Source organism: Echiichthys vipera, assembly GCF_963691815.1.
Source record: "Echiichthys vipera genome assembly, chromosome: 5".
In the NCBI taxonomy this organism is placed as follows: domain Eukaryota; kingdom Metazoa; phylum Chordata; class Actinopteri; order Perciformes; family Trachinidae; genus Echiichthys; species Echiichthys vipera.
In genome coordinates this window covers 17,220,233-17,243,022 of record NC_139830.1, presented here as the reverse complement: position 1 = coordinate 17,243,022, position 22,790 = coordinate 17,220,233, and the positions used below count along the sequence as shown (strand labels likewise).

General features: G+C 39.0%; 1 protein-coding gene across 1 annotated transcript; it reads right to left on the bottom strand.

The window, feature by feature from the left end:
* Window positions 1-5,749: 5,749 nt before the first annotated feature.
* On the bottom strand, window positions 5,750-7,439 carry LOC310946929 (prolactin-releasing peptide receptor; the record flags this gene model as incomplete). The annotated part of the gene is made up of 3 exons (XM_083913519.1): window positions 5,750-5,977; window positions 6,326-6,723; window positions 6,977-7,439. The coding sequence occupies 3 exons, from the start codon at window positions 7,437-7,439 to the stop codon at window positions 5,750-5,752; spliced, it is 1,089 nt and encodes a 362-aa protein (XP_083769645.1).
* Between the last annotated feature and the right edge of the window lie 15,351 nt (window positions 7,440-22,790).

The following is a 22,790-nucleotide window of genomic DNA, read 5'->3' as shown; positions in this document are numbered from 1 at the left end:
TAACTGAAAAGGTAAAGAAGGAAAAGACAAAACGAAAGAAAGAAAAAAACCCATTTACACTAACAACGGGAAAGGTACAATTCCTGGGGAAAATGACCAGGGTTAGGTTTTTAAAAAATTAATTAAATTAAAATAGTTCTTCATTTGAGTGTTTTGATATTCATTCATAAAAAGTAAAACTGGGAGGAGGGTTAAATAATGGTCTAAAATAAGGCTACATTTTGGGAGAGAGAAAAACTGGCATGGCTATTACTGTTAAAAAAAAGAAGTACATTAAAGGTGCTGTACTCAAAATAATGACAAAAAAGTTGCACACTATTCTCAATGACCATACCCCAACTCATCAAATACCAACGTATTGGAATGGCCCTCAGTGTCTGATACCGATGCCAGGGCAGTCTCTTGCACAACCTCAAAACAAACACAGAAAGTCAGATTACAACACATACAAAGGGAGAGTGACTTCATTCTCTGCTCAGGATGCCACTATATGTTTACAATATTTGTTTACTGCCATATGACTGGTTTGAATGTCGAGTACAGTCCTTTTAATGCAACTTATTCTTAATATCATATTTTAATAATGCACCAGGTTAGAGGCTTTTTTGTACAATTTCAAACATAATTTCTCTGAGAATCTTTCATATCCAAGCAAAATTGTTTGTCCCTGGTGGACCACCAGGACGTCTGTTTGTTCCTGCCGGCGTTCGCTCCCAGGTACTCCAGTGGGGAGACTCTTCTCGCCTTTCCTGTCATACCGGAATCACCAGAACCCTAGCCCTTCTTCGTCGCCACTTCTGGTGGAAGACCATGGCTCCTGATACCAGGGAGTTTGTCCTGGCCTGCACCACCTGCGCTCGAGGGAAGACTTCTCATCGACCCCCAGCAGGCCTTCTCCGCCCTCTCCTGGTTCCCGGACGACCATGGTCCCATATCGCTTTGGATTTCGTTACCGGACTTCCCTTATCCCAAGGTGAAGACACCATTGTTACCATTATGGATTGGTTCTCAAAGATGGTACATTTTGTTCCATTTCCTAAGCTGCCGTCGGCCATGGAGACGGCACAAATTTTAGTGGACCGTGTTTTTCGCCTTCAGGGGATACTGGCAGACATCGTCTCAGACCGTGGTCCCCAGTTCACCTCCCGTGTCTGGAAGGCTTTCTGCCAGGCCTTAGGAGCAAAGGTCAGTCTATCGTCGGGATTTCATCCCCAGTCTAATGGCCAAACTGCACTGCTGTACTGCAAATTCCGTCCATCTTCACCCAAGCAGTGCTCAAACGTTGTTCCAAATTAGTTGCCACCGAGTTTGAAAGAGAGACTGAATAAGTAACAGATGTAAAATAGAAGTAACCACCGTATCATGTCACTAGCCTTCATGCTGCTTTCTACTGTTTACTAAACCTGTTTTCCACTGTTTGTGACATATAGGTCTACTGGCAAAGGGAGTCTATCCTATGTTACCTGCTTATATACACTGATTTAGGTGGAAAAAGGATAAGAGTGGGAGAAAGTGAATCAACATTACTGTTTTTCTTTCTTTGATATTTTGTCCATTATTCATAGAGTGGCTCTCTCATCCATAAAGAGGGCTATAATGCATATTGATATATCAACTGAGCACTTAGCAGTCTGAATTAAATAAGTTGTGAGTGAACATTTTACATCTTTTTATTAAAATGCCCCCTTAATATGTAGATAATGTCATTGTTGTTGTTATCCCGTGATATTCTGTAGTTTTGCTTTTGTCAACAAATCTGTCAAACAAACCAACTGAATTATCTTACCTATAAACATTGTCTGTAAAGCCGCTGCTGGTGAAGATTCATCTGCCAGATCAGATTCTGTGTTCTCTTAAGGTCAAGAGAAAGCTCTGCTGCTTGGGAGAGAGTCAGGTGGAAAAAAGAAAATCATAATTCATACGATTTCATGAGATGTTCCCAACAGATGTCCTTACCTCACCCTGGTATTTCACCTCAGTGCCCTTGCAAATGAAAGCTTGAGGCAATTTGATGAAGCACAACTTGAAAAAGAGATTTGATTCCACATTTGCAAATGTTAAAAATGCTGTCAAGTCGAAATTACCCAAAGATGCAGTCCACTGAGAAATTAGCAAATAAATCCATTTGTATACTGTAAGAAGTTTGATTTAATTACAAAATATGTTCCTGTGTGGCTAAAGGTTTAACATGCAGTAATAATTGCTTGATCGGCTAAAGGCATCCATCACAAATATATATGAACAAATTATTTATTTTATTTCCCGTCTTTAACAGAATAATATTATATAATAATAACTGACCCGACATCCATCATCATGTGACAATAGGCCCCAGATATTACAGATCCATTTTCTCTGAACTCTCAAGAGCTTTTAAGGAGCTATCGCAGGCGGTAGCCAGACTCCTTGGGAAATCAATATGGTTTCATTGATTCGCTGTTCTTACTCATATTTTCATAATGCAGGGTTGGTCTAAATGCACTATGTAGGCAAGCTATGCTTAGACTGAAGTTATTTCAGCATTAAGCATTGTTTGTGATAAGACAGCACTCAATATAAAATAAATTTTAATTTCCCCTTCCATGATTAGCAATCACGTCTAATATTTGTATTAAGCCGCTGCTCGCCGGCTGCTCACTGTGTTATTAAGTGTGTCTTTCGTGAAGCAGCAAGTCTTAATGATGAACTCAATTTGTCCGAACCCTAATGCATTTCTGCACCACATACCCAAAGTGATTTGTCATTAGATTTAATATTTCATTAGCAAAACAAATTTAATTTTCACTGCGTATTGTACAGTCATATAGGCTGCCGCAGTAATCCACAAGTTATATATACATAAAATACATGGTTTTTTTTAGTTAACATTTGGGTTTCTTGGACAACAAAATTACTGAGTTTGATAAGAACAAGGCAGCCTATTTTAAGACGTTTTGATTTTCTGTCCCTCAAACTTTGCTCTCATCAACCTCATTTCCAGCAAAAAAACAATAACAAAAACAGATAAACCTCTATGCCTAGGCTGGTCTCTCATGACGACAAAGTGCGAGCATACGCATAAGCCCAAAGAACAGGATGCTGACTGCAGCTTACTTAACGGATACTAGTGTCATTAGAATAATATCATGGGAACACGAAAGATTTCAAACAGGGGCTTCAATCTCTTTAAACGGATATCTGCATATCAATGCAAGAATCTTTAGGCAACAGGGTGGGATTTTGGTACTGGAAGCATCCTGATTACCATTGATCATATGACCCAGACAACAGAAGAGCAAAAAAAAGAAAAAAAGTCAACACCCATAGGAGTATGAACCTGAAAAGATGGAGGGCTCTGAATGAACTGTTTAGACCCTGCCTGCACTCATACTACTTCAAAAGATCCAGGTCAAGGCATGATTGCTTCTTGCTTGAACACCTATACCTTGTTTGCTCATGCTCATTCTTGTACATGTGCATTTTGCTGTGCCGAAGCCAACCTCTCTCAACCCGGCCAGGGCCGGGAAGTGTGCAGTGCAGTACGGTTGCACTCACGAGGGCCAAATGAACTAGAATTTAACTGTGAATTGTTCTTAGGCCCAGTACAAACGTTAAGTGTGAGTGCACCCTTAGAGAGAAAATCCAAGGCAAAGTTATCAGATTATTAAAAGGTGGCAGTTGGCATCAGCGTGTATCGTAGCTACACTGAGAATTTTAGTTCCTTCCACTTGGCTTACCAAACTAATTTTGGCTTATATCCTAAGCAGCAATAATAATGAAAGTTGTAGAACTTTGAATAACTCAATTAATAGAATTAATGCCGCTCACATATAATTAGGATCACATTAATCGGTTCTTTGGTAGCTCTTTTAACAGGAGGCGTGTTCAAAAATGTACTTCATACTCTTTGAATAACCAACAAAGCACTAAGAAAGCATTAACCACAGTTGATGGGAACTCAACAGGAATGGCGATAGCAAAGTGACACTTACAAGGGACTTTATTATTCAGACTCTGAATATTATGGTGATCATTGTGTCAGTCAGCCACTGAAACACATTTATGAATTTGGTACAGAGGTGTGAAGGTGTTATTTCAACTGAATATTATATATTATATTATGACTCAGTGCAGTACATTTTATATATATATATATATATATATATATATATATATATATATATATATATATATATCACCCCAGTCCACACAAACTTTGCACACTACATATACATACACAAACACACACTTATTTACATTGTTGGGTAATGTTTCTCGTAACTCATTAAGAGTACTTTTGCCCCTTTGCACAAAAATAACGTTGCACTTTTTTAGTTTTTATTTATTGTATTTTAACTCATTAAGTATGGAGGCTATCAGAGGAAATGTGTGGTTTGATCTCTGTATTTAAGCTGTTGTGACACTGTAATTTCCTGTAAACAACAAACAGGATCTATCTATCTATCTATCTATCTATCTATCTATCTATCTATTGCACATGTTGGTTATATCGTCCAGAGGATGCGCATATGCTTACCTTTGAATGTACTGACTCTACCATCATTACATAGCCCCGTCTACAGATCAAAATCAGTAACTTTGCAGCCTAATAACATAACTGACTTGACTGAAGAGATATTTAGCCTAAATCCAGCTCTGTTGTGGCAATGTGGGCAGTGAGATGAACAGTGCGTGGGTCTGTACTTCCATGTACATGAAAGTAGGCTAAATATAAAACCTTGAGGGTACCTGATAAGTCTTTGCAGAGACATACTCTGTAATTTAACTGTGGCCATCGAAACGTCTGTCCTCTGTCTCAAATGCATAAAAGTCACGCTCTCTCTTTCTGGTGACAGGGGCAGGTGGTGGTAGTTTGGTTGTTCTTGCAGAGAAATACTACAATAGTTTAAAAGTACCAGATTACTTATTTGAGATTATAAATAAAGCGTTAACCCCACTGGTTATTTAACCAGGTGACACAAAGTTTTACAGTTGAGCCAAAACATAGAGAATAACTACTACATAATGACACTAAAAATGAACAGGCTATGTGTACTTCGACATAGTAAATCTAATAAAATGTAGGTGATGTGCAATACAAAAGATATATAACATACATCAGTACCAGGGACAAGATAAAACAATTACATTATGTCTGTTGCACATGTTCTCTTCTTGGTCTAATCCATGTCTGGTGAGAAGAGTTCATTGTTCGGTCATCTCCCTAAAGTTAAGCGTTTACTGTTTTAGTATAACCAGGCCCTGCAACCTCTGGTCTCAACCTCCAGTCTTGCTCTCTGTCTGCTACAGAACCCATCAGCCTATGCATGTGTTTATGCTCGCCTTTCTACTGTAAATTTGTAGGATCTGCTTAGTGTCTATGCCAGAAGCTCAGACATACAAGAAAAACACAGAGATCCCTGTGGATGGCTTAATCTTCTTCATAATTATACTAAAATACAGTCTGGTCTGTATCTGCTTCTTCGTCTGTTTGTCATAAGTGGCCGTATTTACCATTTACCATATTCACCATTGCCTCTGGTGACATTGTACAAGAGAGGACTACATGTGTCATAAGTCACAAAATGTTGGAAAAGCATGGAGAAATGTGGTTAAAATGGATGTTGAGCAGTAGTTGTCAGTTGCCTTGACACCTCAGACATTAACATGGTTAATGTCTAATGGGTGTAGGTGTTCTGGTTGGTAAGGACAAAGATCTGGATGTCAGGAGCTGCTACAGCAGCTGTATCATAGTTGGCACGGTCTGGAATCAGCTCCTGGATGTTGCCCTCTCCACCATTACCCCCTGAGGATTGCGACAAGGACATAGGTAACCTTTCAGGTGCATGCGCACCTTGCTGTGCAGTGAGGCATAGATGAAGGGGTTGTAACACGCAGAGCTCATGGCCACTAGATGACAGCAGACTTGTAAGACATTTATGTAGCGCTTCCCTATGATGTGGAAGTCTGGATCCAAGTCCAGCATCAGGTTCAGCACCTAAACAGTGACATGGTAAAACTTGTGTTATGGACATGGCTTTATTCAAATGCACTGAATCTGTTAATTCTTAAAAGTTCACTCAACTTAAAGCCATTTTGTTTATGATTTTTTAAAAGTCTGACTAATTATGCAATTACCTTTTGGTTTAACGCTAATACTAAATGGCCATGGGGCCAGGGAGCAATTTCACCAAATTTGTGACATGTATGCTGCAATTTATAACTTCCTCTTGCCCATTTGACACCTTTTACTAATCACAAGATATGCAAAATTTCCTGGGAAACATGTAAATGTATCAGCAATTGACATGACATAATGGCTTGCAGTTTAGGATCTCAGACTCACCTGCAGGGGCAGCCAACACAGGGCGAAAGCAAGCACTGAGGCTACCAGCAGAGAGAAGGTTTTCCTCCGCCTTTGGCTCCAGCGCCGCTGGCTATTAGATGTCTCCCCAGGAACGGAATAGCGTTTCAGGCTGATAGTGATGGCACAGTAAGATATGCTGACAGACAGCAGTGGGATCATATAGGAGGCTATGAGAGTAAAGCAGGAGTAGAGCAGACGCAGATTGCCACTATGTGGCCAGAATTCCTCACACACTACTAAGTTGATGCCATTAGGTCGCAGGTCCATATAGCGCGTGTAGAGAGATTGAGGTGCAGCAAGGGCGAGAGATAAAAGCCAGACCCCCAGAGTCACTGCACCACAACCCCACACAGAGATCCTCTTCCGTATTGGGTGAGCTGAGACAGAAAGGAAAAACATTGCATGGATAAAGCACCAAAGCAGTACATTTTTTCACACATTAAAGCCACCATGTTTTGATTTTTGTATTATAGCCCATAGAAAAAAGAATCTTGGTGAAAATGGTGCTGTCTATGTGTTAGTTTCAGTCCACAAACCACTTGAACAAAAACAACACATTTTCAAACCCTATAAATCGTGGGTTTGAAAAAAAACTTCTCATGAGTATAAAAATAATGGTATGTCCCTTACCTACAACAACATAGCGATCTACAGCAATTGCAGTTAGTGAAAGCACTGATGCAAACACTGTGGCACATTGCAGTAAGGGGACCAAGTGGCAGAGCAGCCTCCCAAAAGCCCAGCCATGGCTGTCAAAGGCATAAGACACAGTCAGTGGAACACAACTCAAACACATCAGCAGGTCACCAGCTGCTAAGTTACTGATGAAAAAGTTAGTGGCATTGTGGAGTTTTTTGTCGGATAAGATGCAAGCCAACAGGAAGGAGTTTCCAACACCAGCCACAACCACTACAAGGCAGTAGAGAGGCAGGAAGAGAGGCTTGTAACGTAGAAGAAGCTCTATGCCTATAAACATGTCCAGGGGGTCACTGTGGTTGAGTCCTTGGCTTATGCTGTCTTCTAGTCTTTGTCGTCCTGTTGCATAGCTTGTGTTACCGCTTACACTGAAATCCCCGTCCATGAAGATATCCATGTCTCTGGAGGTCCACCTTAAAGTAAGGGAGAGAATAATCAACAATAAATCAATAAGTATAACCTACTCACATTTCTACCATTCGGGATTCTTTTAGCATCACATGGATAATCTAATGTAACACCTGGGCATTTTCTATAGGGAATTAATTTAATCTGAAAGTGTTGCTGACATTGGCTTTCAGTGGCAGTGACATTTTGATTTAATGGTTCACAACGATATGCAGTGGAGGTTCTAGACCATTTCAAATGGGGGACAGAGCAAGTCAACAGTATATTGATAGAAGTAGAATACAAGTGTACATTATTAGAAGTGACTGCATGGCTAGGTAACACCTAAGGCTCTTATAAGGCTTTTTTAACTGTTCAAGAAACTGGTTCTTTAAAGAGAAAGACCTGGCAACTGTGTAAAAGACTATAAAAAAAGTAACTTAAACAGGATATAAAGCCCTATTTTTATTCAATTTTCATGTTGAAAAAAAAAAGAAAACTTAAAAACATGATTATTCTTAATCAAGCTTTGGATGAAGGATTTCTATCATTTCTAAGCAAAATTATGGACATTTTTTCCGCAATGGACATCAGAGATAATGATCCTCGAAAAGTTTAAGTCACTCGGGACCTTTCAGCTGTTGTCTGGCTCACTGCATTGTGAATATACCAGCAGGATGGGCTGTTTTGATCCAAAAGTCATCATAAAACTACTCGGACAGTGATAGATTTTGATTTTAACTCAGTTCCAAATTTGTGTTTGATCAGCTTCAGTTTAATTTCATAGAATCACATTTCATTGTGCTTATACCTTTGCAGTGATCTGACTTATTTTGTCTTGTTTTAAGCCTGTAGATATAAAATAGCAGTCCACAGTCAAACATATCCAGGGAAAGTTTCTGTGAACTCTTAATCTTGAATTGATTAGGTCTGTATTGAATTGTCAAGAATATTTGTTAGTACAGTCTTTTTCTTTTTTTATAATAGTAATACCCATAGCTGTTGCAGTTAATACTGAAAACACCAAACTGCTTTTATTCTTTAAGTAAATCCCTACCTGCACTTTACCTTCCTGATACCTTTGAATCTTTTTTTTCAATGTTATCTTCCTTTCTTAAAAAAACAACAACAACAAACAAACCCTGACCTTTATCCACATAAAGTGTTTCATATACAGTATATTCAATTTATTGTTGTGGGTGAATATATTTGCTTTTCCCTAAAGGATTTGTTGTATTTTTCTCCCTTTAAGGTCACGTGGAAACTCAGTTGAAAGTGCATATTGATTGAAAAGTCCCTCAAGAAGTTTTATAGATTAAAAAGTGACTTTCCTATTCAGAAGTGAGCACCTGAATGCAAAGCTGTTTGCATCAAACTACTGTCAGAGGCTGTGGCTTTCCACCAGCACATGAACAATCAGCAGCATCTAACCCTTCAGGTCGACCAACCCAAAATTCCTTATCTGTCGGAAAGAGATTGTTTCCTGGTGTGTCTAATGGATTTAAGGTGTGCTGAACTGGCCTATTCTACTGTATGGAGGACATAAGCATATAATATTTCTGTATTAGTAGGCTTATAGATGTGGCACAGAAAGCACTGACATTTAAACTGCTTTTCTTACTGTTGTCTGTGAAAAGGATAACTACAAATCTACTTTTGTGATATTTGATACATGTCCACACACCTAACAACAGATTAGGTCGATTACCAATGACTCCCAAAACAGCACATATGACTGTTCTATTTAATGTTGTGAAATATGGTTTTAATCATGCAACTGTAGTAGTGGTATGTTGTTGTTGGGCTATGTTGTGAACAGGACCTGGTAAATCTCTGTAAAATCTTCCGTAGAATAAATAGAGACTTTTTATTTTGAAGAGTTCACATTTCAGTTATATATTTGTCACGGTTTTCATGTCACTAAGAATGATGGTATCGACAGACTGATGATGAGTACTTGAGAGTTAACAGTGTTTTATGTTATGCTGCTAACTAATATCATAGACTGTATAAAAAATGGACGTAGCCTCTCCGCCAGGGCCTCTTCTCTCAACTTGATCCAATCATATTCGCCCCTGGGAGCCGCCATCTTGTCAGACTCTGACTTTTTGGATAACAGGAGTGGGATTCCTGTGTCTCTAGCGGAGATTACACCAGGTCCGGAACTGAAGTGTAGGCAGCCAGCATTTATGATATATGATTTAAACTGATATTCAACACAGTACCATGGACTGTAAAACAACGACCCCCACGGCCCGATGCTCCAAATTAGCATCTAGTGTATGGGTCATAGATAGCTGACTGTACTGCAAATCATGGTGCGAGTGTGGCTATTTAATTAGCATAACAAAGCTAACGTTAACACAGTGTATTCCTAAACCATGTGTTTGTACAGTTGATAGAAGAGCAAACCATCTTATCACTTATGGTAACACCACCACACGAATGACTGCAGTCGAGATGACAGAGTTAGCATGCTAATCCTGACAACTAGCCTCCGAGGAGAAGTCTGTCAAGAGGCTGCGCCCCCAATTATTCTTAAACTTTAACCTCCAATAAAATAAAATCTTGCCTGTTACAAAAATATTTACCCTCCTAACTGTTGTCATGGAGATATGACTTAACCATACAGGGGAGAGTGTTTTTTTGTACACAAGCACTAAATAGGTTTAATTGTGCTGTGACAACCGGCCTGTTTAACATGGGGGTCTGTGAGAAACTGCTCTATTGTGCAAACTGCTCCTACTGGACACTCGGAGAACTGCAGTTTTTGGCACTTCCGTATTGGATTAACCAGGAAATCGCAGTGGTGGGGGCTTGACTAATATGAAAAGAGGTGGGTTGTCGCTGGAAGCGCTATCTTGGTTTTATTTTGAAATGCTACCTGTTGAACTCACTTGTTGAGCTTCATTTCCGCCCGGTCTTTACTACGGAAAGGTACGTATTTTATTGTCAATGTTTTCTTTCTGTCATTTTTGATGTATGTGTGATGTAAGTTGCTTCGAACTAATGTAAAATAAATGTTTTGTCATTTACATTTTTTTCCACATAGATTTAGTCTGCTGAGTGGTGTAAAGGTTGTTGAGATGACTGAGTAGTGGGACTGCGGTTTAGCCGCAACGTTAGCGGGTAAACTAATGTTTACTATTGTGGAGCACGTTGTGACTTTGCACACGCTGACACACACGCGCACACCCCAGGTCGGGATAACAATAACCTCTTAACTATTCAACAGGCCGCTGTGGTGGGACCACTGACTATTTGTCTTTCAGAGTGAGCTCACTTGTAAATCCAGAGTTAAGTTGTTTGTTGAGTGCCCTAGGTCTAGTTTGTGGTGATTACCCTAAAAGTCACAGCTCATGTCATACAGTGAGCTCAAGTTTAAAAATCGGGTACACTGTAATGGCTTTTATGGGGACTAACATCATCACATAGGAATACAATTGGGCTCATTGAATCCACAATAGTCTCAGCTTTCCAGTCATACCCAGTTTATGCAATTCAAGATTGTTTATGGACCCCACTATGCAGACATATCCAAGTACTGCCTGACCCAAGCAACATACCTGGTTACAGTTAAAGTGCAAAGTCTTCCAGGGGGGCAGTCATGCCAGGCAGGGCATGGCTTTTAAACAACAACACAGAGTAAGCCTCCCTCTGTGTTTTGAGTTAGGAAATGTCCAACGGGGAACAGTGGTTTGTTTTTCCTCAGCAACATCCAAAAACCCAAGCCCAAATGTTTATGAGCCATAAACATTTCCACTTATTCCAAAAGTCAAGGAATATTTGTGATAAATAATTGTGATCTCAATATTGATCAAAATATTTCTGATTATCATATTGACTATGATTGTGCAGCCCTATCATTTATACTATATTTTAATATCCAAGAACAGCGACTGAACTGTGTTACTGCAATGTTTACGTACCACACTTCTCGTTCGGATCATGCAAGTTAAGTTTTATTTTGCACTAAATCTAAGTAAAATGAGAAGAGGCTCTATTCAATCACACAGCGTTACACAAAATAAGACGTCACCATGTGGTTATTTCATATAGATAATTTATTGAATTACCGAAAATAATTAATGGTATCGTGATATCATTTTCAAGATATGAAATCACTTATGAAGATAGAAGCTTTTGGCTATAACGCTCAGCTCTTTATAATGAAATTTAATTCAAGGTCACAGGCAGGAGGACAGAGGAGAGGAGACAAGGCACAAATCACATAAATTAGAAGTGTTTTGTTGTGTCTGTTTTCAGAGTTGTGCTTGCAAACTCTTGGTGGAAGTTAATCATCTGGTAGCTGATTACAATGCAGTTTGATAATGTGTGACTGAAATTCTTTTAAATGTTTAATTTTATTGAACATACCATGTTCTGATATGGTATGTTCAGCATCCAGCATTTATTTAATTCAGTCCAATTTCATTTCATATTTCCAATGACATGGATATCTCATGCTGTACATATTTAACTAAGAAGTGCAAATATTCTCTTGTCACAATATGTTTTCAGCACAGTGCAAGGGAACCAAGTATATATTTTTTCAAATCTTTACTATTATTTAAAGCCACTTGCTGGTAATCTGACTCCGCTAACTTGGTGGTGGTACTAGAGGCAATTGACAAAAGTCACGAGGTACCAAAATTCAATGCAATCTATGAAATAGTTCATGAGACATTTCAGTCTGGACCAAAATGGTTGCCTAACTGACCAGAGATGACTCATGCCTTGAGCCAGAAACAGAACGTATAAGTGCAGAAAAATAACACCGATGGTTTGATGAGAATGAAAATGATATGAATCATATGCCATTGCGGTCCCAGGTCCCAGCACAATTAAACGCTGGTGGGAGATTTTAGATTGACGTTAGACAGTAATCAGACATTTCTACATATTCTCTGTATACGGATTGGGTACTGGCAGCTGGAGATGGGGCAGTTCACCCCCTGGGCACTACTTTGTTTTCCTTAAGCAAGGCACCAACCCCCAAATTGCTCCAGGGGCATCGTATCATGGTTGACTCTGGGCTACCGCCCTGAAATCTATGTGTGTATGTGTGAACATGTGCTGAAGAGGGGATCTAAATTTCAACTGGCAATTACCTTGAACCATGGTCTGAACAAATACTAAACAGTAATTTATTGTTAATTACTGTAATTATTACAGTCATTTATATCAGTTTGTACCAACTTAACCTGTTGAAACTTAAGTGAAAAAAAATCCCTAACATAGCTTAAAGGGAAGCATGCTTGTGTGTCTCTTTTTCATCAATGGAATTATGACTGAAAATGAATGGAGGTTATTTTTTCTAAAAGCAGTACAACATATTTTCATCGGCAGGTCTTTATGATATCTTACGAAAAGTAATGCACACAAATTTGTATGATAGCTTACAAAACAACTACTGGCATTTTACCTCAACAGTTACGTTTAGGGAAAAAAGTTGTCAGTTTGGTTTAGGCACCAAAACTATCATTACGTGTAGGGCTAAAAACAAAAAGCAAAATCCCTGCATCGATGATTCGTTAACTTCCTATCTTGCACGTTATGTGGCCTGTTCAGTGCAGGGATCATTGTTCCACACGGACCATTTTTGCGTATGCACACCACTACATCTGGAAGAGGTGAAGAATAAGTTTGGGATCATTTCACACTTAAAAAGAAGTGTCTGAGCTGAAACCATCCCGTTTCAGCCGCTGTTCCGGGTTAAGGAGTACAGTTGCCGTAGTTACGGAGAAACAGGAAGAGAATGGGTAACGTTAGCTGTCCTTGTGAATGCCACTATGTTCAGTTTTTCATGACAATGTTAAACATAACGTCACCTACCTGGTCAGTCTTAATAGTTTAGTTATTTTTTTTAAAGATAATTTTTTTATGGCAGTTTTCAAGCCTTTTATTATATAGGACAGACATGAAATGGGATGAGAGAGAGGGGGAGATATGCAGGTCAGAGTCGAACCCGCGGCCGCTGCCTCGTGGACCTTCAGCCTCTTTTCATGGGGCGACAGATCTAACAACTGTTCCACCGGCCGCCTCATAGTTTTGTTTGACTATGCGTCAGTCACATTTTGTACGTTGCTTGTTGTTACGATAAACAGGAAGAGAACGACTCTCTCTTCCTGATAATATCTATCTCTAATTAATTTTCTAAATAAATCTATTTATCTTTGAAACCTGTTTTACTAAACACGTGCGTCACGTAGAATTGTATGCGTCACTTTGAATCGTTTAAATAGTTAACTCATTCATGGTAAACTGCGAGTGTGTTGCCTTCAACACTCACACATCTCGTCTCTCTCTCTCCTCCTCAAGCACACGTGCACACTCAAACTAACAAACACGCACACACACAACCCCCACCCCTGTTAAGTTACCACACCAAATAGGCTTTCCCCCAGTGGCGGATTAGGGTAGTCATGGAACCCCAGGCTACTGTTTGTTTGGGGCCCCCCACATTATTAATCATGCTTTATCATAAACAACCCCCGCTAGAACAGAAGAAGAGTCTGCAACCATGTCAATTTAGGAATTTTCACTGTTCTTTCAGTCACTGTGCTTCTTTTTTTTGTGCTGTGCGATCACATTTCCTTTTTTGAAATTTTGCCACTATACTGTCTAGTATCTACCGATTTCTCGATTTTTCAATGGAATAATCGGTCGAATACTTAATTACAAAAAGATTTGATAGCGGCAGCCCTAGTTATGTGACCAGTTAAGTTTAGGCATAAAAAGATTTAGTTTTTAACTTTTAAAGATTAGAAATTATGTTGTGAGTCAGTTGAAAGTCCCTTGTTTTGGGAGCGATCCACCACCACCTCGACCTGTCTCCCTAAAAAAACACACACCGCACACCCCGCCCCCCTTGAAAGTCCAGTTAATTTTATTGAATTGTATGTATTTTCTGAATAGCGTCAGATCACAACAGGATTCATTTAAGGATCCCTGTCCTATAGAACAGCTCTACTACCTTGTCCTTTTAGTAAACACACTAAACGGCCTTCTGTTATTTATCCTAACGGCATGTTAATTCTGTCTCTACATGATTGAGTGTTTCCAATTCTCAGAAAACTCCGACAGCGTTGGAGATTTACTTGTTCAAAGATCGTTTGTTAAATTGTTTGGGAAGAGGCTCCACTCCTAACGGTAAAAACGAAACTGAAACTTATCAGAGAATCCTTTATTATTTTGTTTATAAAGAAGATGAGATGATTCATTCCTACAAAAAACAAACAAACAACTACAACAGAATTAAACAAACTGAAATTCTTTCTTTATTTTGTTGTGCTTGAAACCGAAGAGTGATATTTGATTTAACTTTGGACTTTATGTTTCTGTTGGAGAACATAATTTGGACCTTTTGGACAATTATTTAAAAGACATTTTCTGATGCCGAGTGTAGCTCATTGTGTAATACAATGATTTAAACTGGCTTTGCATTGAGGCTCTAATTATTGATTGTATATTTGTGATCCTTCTGTCTGGTGATTTTTAACGCCTTATAACACCTATTCATTTATCCCTGTTGGGATTGACCTTTCAATACAAACTATTAAATTGTCTGATTGTCTGGCATGCTAAGGAAATAAAATTCAGGCAGTCCGCTACAGTGCATTGGAAACACATGCAAACCATGATTCCTTTAATTTTTTTGTCATTGTCCCCCCCCCCATCTTTTTTTTGAAATTGTCGTTTAACAAACAATCTGTTGTGGAGACAGCCCCTAAAATGCTTCACAGTCACACTTGCTTACCTTCACACAAACATACCAAATGACAAATCTGATCTTAATCTGATTTGTTTAACTCATCAGTAGTAGGTGGGGGCTAATGAGTCATCAGTCATCTTGAGTGCAGGCATCGGAGATTGCAGATGCCACTTATCTCAAAATGGCATTTATTTGCCAATCAATTAATCGGTCTAATGCTCAGTTTGTCAAAACTGAAATGAACAATCTCATATAATAAAATCTGGTGTTGACAAAACAGCTAAGCTTTCCAACACCATAAATGATTCAGATAGCTGATCAGATCTTTAGCAGAAGAAGCCACTGAAGTGGGTCAATATCATTTTGAAGGAGAAAATTCTCCATGTCCTTATTCAGTTCTCCACCTTAGAGGTAGTATCCCAGTGGAGGACAAAGGGTACATTGTGTCCATGATCAACCACAGAAAGATGTTTTCTGATCCCATCTGGTCCAGTCCATTTGACAGCTTGGTAGAAATCCACCCTTGCCTAGTAACGCTGTTGCCATGGGCTTTGTGGAAACCATCCAGACTTTGCTTCTAATTTGTGAAGCGTGATGAGAATTGAGAGCCCTCTAAATGCAAAACAGGAAGAACAACTCTTGACGACTCTCTCCGCCTCATTTTGTCTGCTCTCTTTTCCTGTCTTTAAATCTGCTCTTCCTTTTTTCCCCCCTCTCGCTGACTCCAATGACATCTCCTAACCAGAGCACTCTATCAATATTGCATTTTCATTACTCTGAGGCCGCTGAGGCATCCAAAGAGAGCTGGGGGCAGAGGCTGGACACATCTTAAAGACAAATGAGTTCGAAGTTCATCATATGCAATTCTGATGGGATAACTTAATGCTGTACCTCAATTGAGAACTGCTCTTTTTGACTCTGCATTATTGCCACACAAAATGTATGACAGTTTTATCACAAATACTCCGGCATACAAAAAAGAAAAATAGCTTGTGCTCTCATTAACTTTGGATAACATATTTTTGTCACTCTGCAGTAAACTCTATGTTTTCTGAACCAGATACTAGGTGCTTTTAGGTGTTTTAAAGAGAGAACGCTGAAAATGACACACAGCGAGAATGTCTTTCCAAGTCTCCAGGGCTAATGCTCAGCTGCTGGCTAAATGTTATTATCTTCCGTTAACCCTTTCATCCCGAGAGGTCAAAGCCACTCTAATGGTATCAGCTCTGAAAAATAAACACATTGTTTAAAGGTTAGCTGTGTTGTGGCCTACTTACACTTACCTTTCTTTCCTTGCCCAAGCACGAATCACGGCAAAAGTTTGTTTGACAAGTGTGAGCACAAGTGTTCCATGCCTAGGCAGCACTTCCCGGCGGCCCAGTTGAGAGAGGTGGGCTTTTGTTAAGCACAAATGCACATGTACGAGCACAAGCAATGAGGCTATTTATATGTGACAGACATTTAAAATATTCTGCCGAAGGTTTTGCGTTGGTTTGATGCAGAGGTGGAATGTTTACTGCAGATTTGGTCAGATGAAAATATTCAACAAGTAGTTGGACAACAAAAAAACTCAAAGGGGTGGTGATGTATTATCAAGAGGCAATCAAATCATTTCAAATAATGTGAGTGCAAGCGGGTCTCCTAACGTATTTTCAACTGGTCAAGAACATGTTTGTGGTTTGTTAATGGTGCAACGTTCATGCATTATCTTACAGGCAGGAAAAGAATACTTCCCTAATTGCCAGACTAGTTTTCATTGCCACATTAAAACTGAGGTAGGAAGTTTTCTGGAAAAGACACACAAAAAAACCCTCCAAAATTTCCAACTACAGCCCTCCTCCTGCAGCTCTCCCCTCTCTGACTTAAGCCCCTCTCACCAGACGATCATAGGCACATGCTTTATACAGAAACCTGTTCAATACTAGTCACTCATTTCAATCATCGTGTTTGCGATATACGTCACAGGATAGCTTTTCTAAAGCCTATAAATAGAGCCAAGAGGAGATGCAGATGTTTAGTTTTCTCTCCAATTACTTGAATTTCACTATGCTGAAAGGTATGAATGTAACTAATGATTATTTTTATTATTAATTAATCTGACGATATTCTCTCGAATATATTTTTAAGCATTTGGTCTATCAGAAAATAGTGAAAATTGTCGATGTCTTTAAATGTCATGTTTTGTCAGTCCAAATCCAAAGATATTCAGTTTAATGTAGGATACAAAACAGAAAAGCAGGAAATCTCCGTATTTGAAAGACTGAAAACATTGCATCTCTTGCATTTCTGCACCACAAAATTCCTTCGAACTTAATCGATTAATAAAATAGTTTTTTTTATGTTGATCGACATATTATCTAGCTGACTACACAAAGGTTATTATGGAATTGCAAAAAGAATAATACATGCTTTATACATACACCCACGCTTTAATGCACGATTTAAAGCTTCAGCTGTCAGGGGAAAGGACAGTCTTCAGAATGCCATTTTCCAATAGCCTTTATTCAGCTCTGTTTTCCTGACAGTGCCTCCCTCTGTGTCCATCTATATCTAGGAGATTTCACACTTTGTATGTCCTATCCATGTGAATTGGTTTTGTGTTGTAATTGCTGTTTGTCATTTGTCTATATTTTGCTTAATACTGGCGATATTTCTCATAAAATAATTAATATAAATTATTAATTGATTACGAAATATAGTAGTACCACATATTTGTAATATATCTATATGCATTATGTACGGTACATATAAATGTACATATGAAAAAATAAACTACCCCACACAGCCTTCAAAACATGCGTATAAGAAAGATGTTGTCTTTCAGGACTGATTGGACTAATGCAGCTGCGGTTTTGCCTTTTTGGTGCTTTGCTTATGCTTTTAAAAACTTGCATATCAGTGTGCAGATTGTCTGACCTTCACGACTACAAATGCTGCTTTGGAACTTTTATGGCAGCGTTTGTAATTGTGATTAAGATATTTCACCATTCAGATAATTTCCCATCAGGTGTTACATTATTTTGTCCAGCCCTTGTATGCTGATCATAAAATACTGCATTTACAATGATGATAATTGTGAATCAGCACCCTGAAAAAGTATTATGTGTTATGCAAATTACCACATATTAGTACACTTCAATATAAACAATATAGAGCAAATACTGGGAAAAAATGTCACTGAAAAAATGTTGATGGTATGCATGTGTGTACTGTGTGTGTGTGTATGTTTGTGTATCTGTATGTCCTTGTGTAGATGCGCATATCTGCCAATGCATGCAGTGAATCAGCAGATAGATACTTATCTAATAGAATATCTTACCTGTGCAGATGTTAGAAATTGGAGATACTGAGAATACCCCTGCGGTGTCGCCTCAGTTCAGCAAATATAGCTTATTTTCTTCTTTTTTCTTGGTCTCCTTTTTTTTCTTCCACTCCTTTGCGTTATAGTTACAGATCTTATATGTGGGGTCAGAAAAGCTTTCCTCCAGCTTATACAGAAGCCTGCAGGGATATGAAGAGTCAAGCAGCAAGACGGTGCTGTCTCACTCAGCACTGAGGGAGAGTGACGGAGGGAGAAGGAAAAGGGACCCACATAACCTCTCTGCCTGAAACCCTCATAAACTGTGCCCCCTCCCACCTATTCTACTTTACTTTGCCTGCATCCACACGCATTCATACTTAACACGCAGCCTAGACACACACAAAAAGGCACACTTATCCCTCGCAACATGCTATGAAGACCTGTGCAGCAACCTATTCTTTGCCCTTTGGGGAGAGGGCAGCCTATTCTTTTTCCTTTATTTGCCACCTGAAGAGGAATAACAGAGAAAGGGACAGCATCATATTTACTTTGTTGAGAAATGTGAGTCTTCTCAAATACTTTTGCTGCCTCTGCATTATTAACCAATTGATAAAAAAAAATAAATCCTCATGTCAACCCAGTCCTAAATACAAAATCCACAAGCACAATTTTAAATTTATAATTAATATAATAATTTACACCACATGTGAGGCTGTAAGTCTGTTTACCACAGGCGCTTGTGCTGTCACACTTCTAATCTATCTTTGTACTGCCCTTTTGTAATGTAATGCCCTCTCAGAGGCACCCCTGCTGACACTTCGACAGTGGCTTAGAGAGCAGAATAGAAAATGTTCAGACTCTCAGCTATCCCTTCATCTCACTCCCCCTCTCTCTCTGGTAAAGACCGCTCCTTATCGCTATTGTTAAACATGTGATGAGGACCTGCCACTTGAGGTCAGAAATCTCCTCTATTCTACAACAACCATTTCACACACATCAATTAGGGGACGAATTCAATATGAGGCGGACCACTCAATACAACACACTATCCTGCCAAACACATAAGAGCTCTGAGCAAAAATTGAAAAAAGTAGATATGGATCATTACATTTTAGCTGAGGCAGTTCTGAACGGTTCAGAGTCTGAAAGAAAACTGAATGTTAAATCGACTTGTCTTGCCACAGCAAGCTTGTCAGTAAAAGGGGACTGAAAAGGCAACAGTATTCAGGAGATTTTCATCTGAGGAACTAAAAATAGGACATTTATGACCAGTAAAAAGAAGAAATCAATAATAAACACCGAACATCAACAGTGCATAATTACAGGTTTGGTTGTGTGATGAGCATCGAATATAAAACATTTTATCCATCAACCGACTATGATTTTTTTTCTTTGCCAACCCCCAAAAAACAAGATATTTGATATTTGTGTTTATGCATTATGTTTTAAGCTAATGTTTTGCACCTTGGGCTGAATAATAATTACGGCGCTTCTGCTCTTTACTAATATATGATTAAGCATTCAGGTACTGAGGTATGAATCGACATTTATTTAACCTTTTTACCGGTGTGTCACAGCTATCTATTTACTGTAATTGACTGATTGTGAAATAAATGTGTCTGTTAGGTAGAGGTTGCTGTACATTAAGTGGTTGGTTGAGCGTCTGTAAGTTGGTGTCTGTGTGTGTGTTTTGGGGACTGCAGAGAATTATCACTCACTCGCCTTTACAGAGCTTTTCAGCTCTTTGCTGTCTTTAATCTTTTGGTTCACTATTGCGGCTCTCATATTTCATGTTTGGCTACCCTAGACAGCTGTCAATAATTAAAAAGCAGCTTTCTATTAGTATAAAGTAATTCCAAAACAAAATCAAAATTATATTTAACATGAACAATTTTTTCTACACTTATTTTTAGTTTGAATAGTTTTTTTTAAAAGTTAAAGTTCAAAACTTGAACTTTCAGCTTCACATTTTTGTTTTTCATTTACAATTTTATTTTTCAAATGATAACATTTTTCGGCTCCATATATGGCATTACCTAGAAAAGTAACTATTAAGAGTACTTCTGTATTCATGTACTTCCGTATACATGGATGTAGGATAAATTGAAAACCTCAAGGGTAACTGAGAGGTCTGTGCAACCCTTTGGCTGCTAACAATCTGACAGTGAGCACCCTCTCTCTCTGCTGACAGGTGCTGTTGTTCAGTTTGCCTTGCAGGGAAATACTACAATAGTTTATAAGCAACAGATTACTTATTTGAGACCATAATTAAATAACTGATTACTTGAATTGGAAAACTAACATGGTACGTTACCCGCTACAACAAAATTAATCTGAGTAATTAGTCATACATTATTTTAGGAAAATGTTATATATTATTCAGTTAATATGAAAACACTACTTTACAAGTAAGTCAAAGTATTAAAACTCTTACACTGTGTACACACACAGAGCAGCTGTCAATCACTGCTGTACAAACCCTAATGGACACAGTCTGTTACCTTGTACAGCAGCTGAATTCTAGCAATAACTCAAGATCATAAGATCGAAAATCCACCATCAGACGAGTCGGGTTACCCACTCTGAGAGGTGTTGAATGGATTAATGAGGCTAACAGGTTTGTTTGTGAAACAGTGGATGATTGTACTTCTTTGGGCTTTGAATATTGTAAATCAAACCATCTGAGGAGATTAAAGCAGAACCCCTCTTGTATTATTTATGATTATCATATTATTTAAAAATAATCTCAATCATAAAAGTTTTGGAGAAATGTAAAAAATATGGGTGTAGAACTATGAAGTAGCATAAAATAGAAGATGGTGTGCTTGCCATTGTTGCTGCTTCTTACATTTGCAGTTACATTATAAAACCAGGTTATTTCACAGTATGTCGAATGTTTGAGTTTGATTAGAACTGAACTCTGATGGTTTGAGGGTGTAGCAGCACTGCATGTCTGCCTCACAACATGACACAGGCTGTCGGAATTTTGATTCAATGTCCCTGAAGGACACATTTAGTAACAGTCATGGCATATTAGCTCTGACCTCCATATGTCTTTATGAGCCACCCTGTAGGAAAGAAACAATGTCAAGATGCAAGCAGTGGAAGAGGCGAAGGAGAGGGAACAGAGGTGACCATGTTGAGAGGATTAGTGGTTTATGTGAAAGCAGAGGAGTCGGTGGCGGCCTTAGCTATGTTTCACCCGTTTCAATTGAAACAGGCCTTGCCCTTACACGAGCCCCGACTGGCATTCAGAGTTTTAATAATTCACCCACTTCTTAAAAGTTAAGAGTCTGTCTCTTTACTTGTCATTCATGAGAGCTTGCTGTGTACATGTCCCAGGGCTGGAGGGGTGGACTGGCCATCAGTCGGCAGCCATATTTCAATTTCAGATGTCAGTTACAGTCATGTACTAAAACAGGTGATGCTACAGCCCTCAGCCGCGACATTGGCTGGCCTGGCTTTCGTAACAGCGCAAAACGGAGCTTTGGCCTGGCAGTCAGACTGGGCCAGTTTAATATTGTCAATTTAGTGGGGGAATGCGAGCGGCCGGACGGCCCCTCTCAAATCGGAATGCTCCGCTTTTTGTTAAATCTGATTGGCTCAGCCTGACCCTTGGCCGGGTCACTCACTTCCCTCTGAAGTTGCACGGAGAAAATTAAAATGTGGAAGATGAAAAAGAAATAGTAAGCATGGAGAAATTGAGATTAAAAAGAAAAAACAGCAATGTATCAAAGTTTATTGATATTGTTTGTCAAGTCCAGTGACAAAAGTGGAGGTGATGCTGGGACACAGGGTGACTGCAGTCATGGTGGTGATGAGAAGGAGGAAAAGGATGAAGATGAGGACAGAAGGAGGAACAAGCAGAGATACAGTGAAAGGTGCAGTGTGCAGGGCTGGATTGGGCTTGGCTCTGCCATAACTACTCCGTTGCTACCATACAGTCTGTAGCCACTACTGTTGCTGTAAAAACGGTGGACAAATAGTTTGGAGTGTCAAAACCTTTGGTGAAACGACTTGTTTCACTGTCAGAATTTGATTTGGTTGGGAAGTTTGGAAAAGCCACATGATTAAGATATTTTATCCCCATTCAAGTTAGTCATCTTCAGCAAAGTTAAATGACTTTACTTCCTTAAAATATTCAGTCCCCGGAATTGGGCCCTACTTTAGCTCTTGAAATGGGCTCCCAGATGCTTAAAGCCGCCTCTGAGAGGAGTGGTGTTTTTAGTGTAGTCCAGAAAAAAAAGGATAAATCAATTTATCTTAGTTAAAAGCATCTTCCAAGACAAGGGAGAGAGAATATTTAAAAGGTTTCAGCTTTTAGTTACAAGTGAGCTTTACAAGAG